Here is a 10,285-nt window from a genome sequence, read left to right as displayed (position 1 = left end):
TTTTTGTTTATTGATATGAATCATTTTGGAGACTTTTGTTTAAATTCTTTTTTTTATGTAATATTAATACATTGCTTTAGTCAAAATCATGTGTGGTATTAATTCTATGTTCAGTAATTACAGAGTTTTGGGAAATATTTCTTTTAATGTGATTTTTATGTTCTTTAATTTTAGTTTGTAACACTCTACCAATTTGATCCATGTATGACGCATCACAGTTTGCAATTTATTCTATGGACAACATTTGTATAATATGATAGCGTAAATAATTAATTTTTTTAGACCCTAATAAAATTACTTAGTTTATTCAAACCTGTGTACGTAATACTTATTGCCGGATTGTTTTTAAAAAATGTTTTAAATCTATCCGAAATTGAGCGAATATACGGAATTGTTAGAAAAGTAGAATTTTTTCCTTGGCCTTTTTATCGGTAATGAAATTAATCTCACTGGAGTTACAATTATTATAATTAAGTTGCATAAATTTAGCAAATAATCTCTTTCTATTACTGGTAAAAATTAGATCAAAATGATGGCCGTTATTATTAAGCGAAATATTAATGATGTATTCAAAGTTCTCCTGGTGGAACATAGAGTGCGATAGAACAAGAATTCCGTCGATTTGACTGAAAATATTACCTATAATTTTTGACAAATCGGATGACATGAAAAAAAGTGTAGATAGTGCGACGAAAAAAAAAGTAGAATTTTGATATAATAATTATGTATATGACAATTATTTTCATTAAGCAACGTGACATTAAGGAAAGAAAATTCAACTTGTTGCCTCGTTCGATCGTAAATTTCAGTTTCGAATGATTAGATATGAATTAAAGGAATCATGAAGTGTATCAATGTATGTTTTTTTAGTAACGAGTATAGGACATCGTCTACGTATCTATAATAAAGGATAGGAGTAAAATTTAGATTATTTAACTGGATGTTTCGGGGTCGTGCATAACAATATCAGCCACAACAGAAGACATAGGGGACCCCATGAAAACACCAAAAAAAATTCGACTATGTAAAAAGTATTGAATTAATTTTGTCTGGCTCCGACACCTACACAATGTTAAAATAAAATCCTGTCAACAAAATAATTACAGATTTAAAATCAATGTTAAAGAGATGTAAGCAACAGGAGTTAGTTTCGAGTTTAGTTTATAATTTTTTTAATTAATGTAAGTTCCATTTTTATTGCAATTTATTGTATATTTTATATCTTAAATATCTTTTTAGTTTAATTTAATATTTTTAACTCGACTTCACTGCCCCAGTATTTTACCAAATGCTGATTAAGCGATTGACTTCTTTACTTCTTGGACTTATTTACTACGATGGCTTTTTATATCTTGACTGCATTTCACGGTTTAACTTCAAAATTTCAAGACAATTGTTATACAGATTTTTTTATTTTAAACTTTATATATACTTTTTTAAATATTTGTACTGAAGATGATCTAAAACTGATTGTAAGATCGAAAAGTTTGCGGTTTTTTTCTCTCTCTCGTTACTGTAATTTCATATCTATTCATCAATATTATAATTTTTATACACACGTACATCCAGTGTCGGCTATTATTGGCATTATTAAATTTTATAATATAAAATCAATATCATTAATTAATATTAATGTCATATTTTTATAGTTATTGCATTATACATGATAACATAATACATAATACATATAACAAATACGTATATAAGATTTATAAAAAAATGAAGTAATGTTTTTTGTAGATATAATATCACCAATATTTTCAAAGAAGGGCAAAATTTTAATTGCAACATAAAAGAATCTTGCACATTATATAAAGTGTGATTTTGAAGTACATAAATATATGTCATATATTAATGATGTTACTATGTCGACTGGACCGTTATGCAACAATATTCTAAAATTTTTTATCATTTAATTCTCTTCAAGAAAGCATGCCTATAGTGTTAAAGAACATATATAGTATTGTTGACAGAAATATATTTTTCGGTAATTGGTTAATGATGCCGTGCTTATTCACTATCTGAAACTTTGATCTATAAATATTTTAAAATTCTTTGTTGTTTAATTCTCTTTGAGAGAGCATGATTTACATTAGGAAACACATGGCATTGATAAATTGAAGATATTGATAGTAAATCGTCCAATCGGAATTTAAAACGTCATGGAACGCTATCCAATCATATTTTAAAACTTCTCATCATTGAATCTTTTATAAAGTAATATTAATATAAATTTATGTCTCTAGAATCCATTGTTATGTATGATTTCTGCTTTTTTTGTTGAGATTTATTATGTAGTATTATTATAACAATTTGTAAAATTATTTGAGTGGTTACATTTATATTTATAAACATACACATGTCACTATTTATATTTTTTACATATGTATTTTAACAAAAATCCAGTGATAAGTTGTTTTGACATATGTGAAGATATCATAATTTATTCAATAATTATTGGCAATTATTAATAAATGATTTAATTTATTTATTAAATTTATCTAACCAGAGCACAAAATACAGATATATCAACAAAAGTACATCGCACGTTTGATGAAAATAAACAGAAATACATCGCACACTTGAAAGTGATCAGATCAGTGTTGAATATAATAATAATTCGTATATTTATATTATTTATATGTTACTAATAATAATATTGTCAGAAGAACCTCGTGAAAACAACAAAAGTCGATGGCAACACTACGGACTTTTCGATCAATTGGAATTTGCCAGAAGTCATTAAATATACAAATATATTACATTTAACATGCAATGCATTGGGCAATCGTATTGTATTTTCTAGGAAAGTTGCCAAATTAGAGAACATTAAATAACAAAAAAATTAAGTTAGTAGTGTATACTTTTTCAACAAAAAGTATCCTATAAATTTTAAAATTACGTGTTTTTTTGCTGAATAATTAAACTTTTCACGTGTTTGACAGGCATAAATTTAAAAAAGTTTTATTGTTATAGGAAACTTTAAATTTCGAAGGAATTGTGATAGTACTTACGTTGCCGAGGTTTACAGAGTGAGGCTGCTGATATACCAGATCGAGTGTATAAGTATTTCATTGCACACATCTTGTTAATAACCATAACGAATATAAAATTGAAAAATCTATAACTATATAAATCAAACCAATATAAGTCGACACAAGTTGAAAATGTTTAAAAAATAAATATATTAATAAAAAATACCATTTAAAACTTAAACGTTTCTACTCATGTTTAAGTTATCTACGGTACAATGCTAAAAACGGAATATAACGTCAAACATCCAATGCGTTGCGAGAGTCAATCACAAAATGAAGCATGGTCAAATCGTCATCTTGTCTAAGATTAAATATTATTATTGTTTTTAACCTTTAAAAAGATTCACTATATTACAGACCACTATTAAAATGTTACTTGTCAACAATTTTCTTATTTGTCATCATTTAAATATATTTTCTATTGCATATAAGATTTTTTTATTAAAACATAGTTTTTCTTTTCTCTATCAACAAGTATTCAGAAAACATACATTTTTATTATAATTAACTTATAAAATTAACAAGAACTTAATAGCGGTCTGTCATATGATTAGTGTGATTTTTTGGGGCGTGATGGTTTAAAAGTTAAGTAGAGTTTGGAAAAATACTTAGGCAGTGAAGTGATATTAACAAAATAAATTGAATTCATTGCTTACGTATTTTTTCAAAGTTCAAATCCAAACACTTAGAAACGATAATAAGTTTTATTAATAGAATTACAACGACTTGACAAAATGACAGATATGTGTACAAGATATGTATACATACAGAACAAGATATGATGAACTTGTTTACACAGTTCTGTATACATGTTTATCATTTTGTCAAGTAGTCGTAATTTCATTTTATATTTAACTTTACTGATTAAGTGCAGGGTTATGCCTAGTTAAAAAAATAAAAGTTAAGTTAAAAAGTTAAAAAGTTAAATAATTTTAACTTAACTTAGTTACATTTAAGTAACTTAGTTACATTTAACTTAGTTGCATTACTCTTAACTTTTAACTTAATTTAGCTACATTTTATCGGTAACTATTAACTTTTGATCTAACTTTCTTGAAGTTACATTTTTAGTGCTTCTTATAAACCCAAAATAAAATACATGTCTAAGTTAGTGTCTTCAAACTCAAATTTGAGAATACACATCAAGGCAATTGTAATAATATAACAAATATAGTCTGGCTGCGGGAAGGAATCACTGTTCGCGAACCTTCTGTGCATTAAATCACGTTAGAAGTCCTTCGAAGTCCTCTTTCCGCGGTTAGACAGAATTAAGTATGTAGCGATTGCATCGCCACTACCCCGAATTATTAACCTGCGCAAAGATAAAAAAGCAAGCAAACGGAAAAGCAAATTTCACGGCCAGTCGTTATGTAAAGGCATAAGTTGTAAACAGTACAAAAACCGGCGGGCCTATCAAACACGATGACTAATAAACACGATGACTAATAAACACGATGACTAATAAACACGATGACAAAGGAAGGACAGAAGCGATAGGTTGAGCGAGTGTGGATAACGAGAAGTCGGGACTTGTCCGGCTGTCTCCGTCGCGACTAGACGTGCGTTCTCGGTATCACGTTTCGTGGAATAAAGCACATTTCTTGGTTTAAATTCTATAAGTTTCTCTGTTTCTCGTTAAATTTCTACTGATCCTTCATCCAGCCACGGTGCGTTCCTCGATTTTCGGAGAGCGATACGGATTAATTCCTCGCCGCTCAAAGGCGATTCCCAAACATAATAACAAATATATACTTTATTTAGAAGCTTTATTTAGAAACCCTAAAAATGAAAAAATTTAACTAACTTTTCAATTACTTTTTTTATTAATTTAACTTTTAACTCAATTAATTTTATTATGGATTAACTTGTATCTTAACTAAATTAAATTTTTAGACTGTTAACTTTAACTTAACTTAGTTAAAAAAATATATATTAACTTACCCAATCCTGATTAAGTGTTTTTTCAAACACTTAAATGCGATTATAATTTTGTAATCTGGGACAAGATAACGATTCGACTATGTTCCGTTTTACGATTGACCTTCACAACGCATTAGAGATTTTTTACTGGTTATTCCGTTTTTATCATTGTACTGAAGATAACTCAAACAAGAGTCAAAACGTTTACATTTTTAATTATATTTATTTTTTAAACACACTTTCAACCTGTGTCTTCACTTCATTCACTCAGGGAAATGTTTCGCTGTTCCAGCTTGTGCCGCGATTAATGCTCCGAATACTGTGAGCTAGCGAAAGAAGAAAGTATCGAAAATAACCGTACACCAATAAACGTATTTTAACAGGTTGATTTAATGTCGTCGAAATTATTGCAATCCCGTTACACGATTCAAGAGGCGCGGAGATACGTTCGGCGTATCGATAGGATCTGACCGGCGCGGAGCCGGAAAGTCGATTTTATGCTTGGCTCGTCAATAATTCTGGAAAGTTTTAGCGATCGAAGTTTGCCGTCTCATTGTAGTTAACAACAATCGCATTACCCTCGAGAGTGCTTCGATAGCCGAGCCTTTTCAAGCTGGAGCGCAATCGCCGATAGTCTAATCTTATTGGCCCGCGGGCGCTCGAGTCATTCGTCGCCCGGCGCTAAGGGTGCGTTCCCACTGAACGCATCACGCGTCGCGTTATCCAAATTGACCAATCAAAACACCCCATTTTATTGCGTAATTTGCCGCGTGATCCTGGATTTCATACAAAAAAAGATTATTTTATCTCTAGAATGTCGAGTAACCTAATTGATGCGTCGCACAAGGAGTCGCACGGCAAATATAATGCAATAAAATGGGATATTTTGGTCGATTAATCGTGACGCGACAGACGACGCGACGCGTGACGCGCTCAGTGGGAACGCACCCTAACGCAAGAGACCAAGATATGCCCGTCAATTAGCGCGCAAATATCGCGTACTTACTAATGCGCCTATTTCGCACACAGCTAATATTCTAAATATTACACTTAAATTACATCGCTGGTTTTTGCATCTGCTAAAAAATTGCCTGTCATGTATAAAATTTATAGCAGCAATATTCTAAGAATATATACAAGAAAATATAGGTCTGATAACCAAATATGATTGGAGTCTGGATTGGAGTCGAATCTGGACTGATTAAAGTACGTCATAGAGAAACTTCTTGCTAAATTTGACGAATAGTTCAGATATAATTTCTATCTTTATATTATCTATATTGATTAAATACAAAACATATTGATTATAAATACAAAACATATGTGGTATCGCAGTGCTTACTAATCACTTATCCGTTTTATCTCATTTTTCGTACCTAAATTATTCTCGCTATAATTACAAGATTACTTTTTTATTGTTGTATGGTTTCATTTACAGTTATTGGTTTATTTCATTTAAGCCTAAAATTTACCTTTTTAACACGCATTTAAAATGTAAATTAACTTAAGATAACATTATAATTATGTGTGACGAATGCTTTTAGAACACTTATCATTCCAGTAAACAGAACGTTGTTGCTCGTCACTTCAAAGTCCGACGAATCCCGCAAAGTGGAAAGTCCTTTATCTCCATCATTCTTCTTTTTCGAAACAAATCTACCGTATCATACGAGGTATCAAAAGTAATTTATTGATTACTAGAATTTTAAAATTTTTAAATATGCTATCTTGTGATCTATTATAATTCCACGTCTAAACGTTTTTATAATCAACAAAATTTTCTACAAATAATACATTTACAAAATGCTCTGATGCAAATTAGGCAAATTATTTATTGAAATATGTATTTTAACTTATCTCTCAAAATTTTAGTATGCGACATTCAATATATATAGCCAGAGTATAACAAAGATATTTGATAATCTGTAACGAAACGTACGTTATGTACGAAACAAGGTATTAACAAGTAAAACTGTTTCAATTTTACGATTAATATATAACAATGTGCATTTTTCCGTCTATGTTTTTGAATATCTTTCCATTTTTTAAAATCATTTGTATATACTATTTTATTCACAGTATCTTACCAGAAATGAGAGTTGAATGGTGCTTATAGGAGACAGTTACGGCAATAACAGTAAAAAAAATTCTCTTGTAAAGATATTTCGGTTGGTGTTTATCTTGTTTATTCAAGATTCATTCCTTCATTTATTCATACCATGGCATTCATAATGACTATAATAAGAGTTGTTTATCATTCAATCTCAATCATACATTACATACATTCGTACATGCATACATTATCCATGGAAAGTCACACCGTGTGATACTTCTATTTCTCTACTACAGTATATAATCTTTGGCATAGCTGCAACAATAGGATTTAACTGGTCAATTCAACATCTCAGGATTGAAAATAACATTAGGTAATTAGGCATTTATGATGATATTATTTATAAGTCGTTAGACATGTATATTTGCATAAAGTTCGATGTTGAATATGACACCTTATTAAAATGCAGCTGATTACACGCATTATCGCCAATGTATTCGTATTATATAGTGATAGTTGATAACAATTATTATAATATAATTTACATATATTATTTCTATAAAAATGTATCGTTTAAGAAGAACAAAATGCTTGCATTTTATTATTATTTTCTAAACAGAAACATGCTAATCAATACTCTTACAAAAATTTAATACTGGAAAATATTGTTCAATTACTTATTCTGAGTATTAAATATACTGCCATTCAGCGCACTTAATACTCAAAGTAAATTATTTCCAGTATTAAATTGGATTTGTGTTAAAGGTTATTATAAATTTTCCAAACTTATGTAATCAAAGGAAATGCATAGATAAGTATACGCATTATCTTTGCCTGCGAATGTAAATAAATTGCTTGCATAAAGAGAAAATATCTATGTTTATATTTATATTATTTCAGAGTTCGACTTTTGACTATATATGTATGGACTGATAGTAAACTTCGTACGTGTCGCCAAGCTGGAAGATGTAGACTCCACCCTAGTCAGTAATTTTCTGCGGGGAGGAGGAAAGCTCCTGTAAAATCAGCGTGTTTACGACGTGTAAAGGAAAGGTGCTGAGTCTATTTTTAATTTCTTTTCGTTGATTTGCGATTTTTTCCGGCTCCTTATCAATTTTCAACATAACATTTAATACATTTTGGCATATTTGACATTTTTTTACTGAATGGGCTACGTTCCAAAACATATTTGGGTAATTAAAACTCTATAATTTACGTAACGTTAACTATAAAGTTTTGATTACCCGAGTAAATTTTGGAACGCAGCTCTGGGGTGGACCCTAAAAATCGTAGTTCGATACCTCAACCAACTTCAGCTCGGCAACACCGGGCATATGTATTTTACATAATAAAAGTGGGGGGACCAGCAGTCCATGTTTATATAATCAAAGAGTTCAACACGATAATTTCTGATTCGAGTGGAAGTAGTCTCTTCTACTAGTACGATCGGATACGATGTAAAATACAACTGACCCTGATAAATAGTATGAGATAATTTCATAATGCGCGACACTCGTTTTCAATGTGCCTGATTCGTAACTAAATATGGCGTTACAAGTCTATTACAGTCTCTTGATACGTCAGTTGAAAAGTATATCACTTTAAGGGGATCCTAAACTCGAGATCAAACTCCAAAAATTCACTGTTTTATTGACGATTTGTGAGTATGTATACGTGCGATATTGATGCAGTAAGTGTAGTGATGTGTATACGGTTCTTTTGCTTTAAGTTGAAATTTAAAAATTTGAGAATTTTTTATTCAAAATAGCATTTTTTGTAAATTTTTAAAACACAATTTCTTTAAACAATTATAATTATTTGAAGATAAAATATTTTTTATTTGACTTTTATTTGTCTGTCTTTTTCTTAATCTGGCATATCAATTTCACACGCGTTGAGTTAAAAAATATGCTTTTAGTTCAGAGATATAACGTGTTAAAGTTAAAGAGTTTCATAGACCTTGCAGTGATGGGGAAAGTAACTAAAAATTATCCATGTGGTGATCTAGGGTTAATTTAAGAATTAAATTATTTTTTAGGTAGAAACATCGCTGCTTGTCAGATAAATACCACTCCATTTGCAAAGATGGGAAAGATATATGAGCGTCGTCTGGAAGAACCAACGCCAAATGTATCTATGGCAGAAGTCATACTAAACAAATTGCGCGAGAACGGCGATCGTGTCTATGCAGTAAGTGTCATAATTACGAAATGGTAGCGATAGGCAATTATAAGTAGATTGTCTGCGCCAGATAACAGAACACGCCAAAACAAAATTTTTTTATAATTCCATCGGCGTTATAATTATCGGAGGCGAAATTCACGAATTTTCTGTTTGACCTTTTCCTGCCATATTATGCATCGCTTATAACGCTTAGTTCCCAGCCTATTCATTTTTATGTTCATTTTCTTTTAAATTCAAAGTACTAAACATTTTTAAAATATTGTCTAACAAGATAAAACATTAAGAAAGGCAATATATAATTAATTTTATATTTTACAGTCATAAAAAATACAAGTTTTGTAGTTATATTATAAACACATTGCAATTGAGTAATCATCATGTAACATGTAAAGATGAATTAAAAGGATTATTTTTTATACTCTCTCTAGAATATTTCATGATTATATTGACTCTATACAATTGTAAAAAGGTATAATTTTTTTGTAGATAGATGGACCAACCGGCAATCGGATGACATATAGAGATCTCCTCCAGAAAAGCGTGAAGTTCACGAAGTTTTTACAAAAGTACGGAATAAAAATGGGGGATAGAATTGGTATTGCAACTGAAAATCGATTGAATTGGTTAATACCAGTTTACGCCAGTTATTATATCGGTGCTATAGTTGCACCGTACAATCCTATGTACACAGAATGTAAGTAAAAGTACTATTATATATTATTTATAATATATATACACGTACATATTATCTGTATTACGCATATTATCTTGCAAAAACAGTCCTGAATTTTATATACATATATGTTAACATCAAAACTCATAATCCTTTAAAACTCAATTTCACTAGTTAGATTAAATTAGATTTATATTATAGATAAAATCTATAATAGTACTATTTCACATGGGTTTTCAACTTTTCACTGATTGCCAGGTCCAACCCCCTCTACGCCTGTTCACGAGGCGAAACGAGATCTATAATTGTACTGCATACATAGGTTTTTAATTTTACATACGTCTAATCAATCATTCTAGTTTCAATTAGTGAAATCACATATATAATATATATTGTTAAATTATATATATATATATATAT

The 10,285-nt window shown here is 29.9% G+C and overlaps 2 protein-coding genes across 3 annotated transcripts in view; one reads left to right on the top strand and one right to left on the bottom strand.

The window, feature by feature from the left end:
• Positions 1-5,539, bottom strand: part of LOC105450495 (luciferin 4-monooxygenase-like) — a 31,833-nt gene extending 26,294 nt beyond the window's left edge. Inside the window, exons 1-2 of the mRNA XM_011690346.1 lie at positions 5,195-5,539; positions 3,015-3,127 (exon numbers count right to left, since the gene is read on the bottom strand). Coding sequence (XP_011688648.1) covers positions 3,015-3,099 — 85 coding nt within the window. The 5' untranslated portion in view covers positions 3,100-3,127; positions 5,195-5,539. The remainder of the gene's footprint in view (positions 1-3,014; positions 3,128-5,194) is intronic.
• A 2,861-nt stretch (positions 5,540-8,400) lies between these two features.
• Positions 8,401-10,285, top strand: part of LOC105450470 (4-coumarate--CoA ligase 1-like) — a 6,872-nt gene continuing 4,987 nt past the window's right edge. The window contains exons 1-3 of one of the 2 annotated variants that reach the window (XM_011690323.1): positions 8,401-8,668; positions 9,047-9,198; positions 9,679-9,886. In XM_011690323.1, the coding sequence (XP_011688625.1) occupies positions 9,094-9,198; positions 9,679-9,886 (313 nt within the window). In that variant the 5' untranslated portion in view covers positions 8,401-8,668; positions 9,047-9,093. Of the gene's footprint in view, positions 8,673-9,046; positions 9,199-9,678; positions 9,887-10,285 lie in introns of both variants that reach the window. The other variant, XM_011690324.1, reaches the window with a different exon arrangement.

Source organism: Wasmannia auropunctata, unplaced genomic scaffold (assembly GCF_000956235.1).
Source record: "Wasmannia auropunctata unplaced genomic scaffold, wasmannia.A_1.0 LD336061.1, whole genome shotgun sequence".
In the NCBI taxonomy this organism is placed as follows: domain Eukaryota; kingdom Metazoa; phylum Arthropoda; class Insecta; order Hymenoptera; family Formicidae; genus Wasmannia; species Wasmannia auropunctata.
Note: the sequence above shows the minus strand (reverse complement) of the source record. Positions and strands in the feature narration are given on the sequence as shown.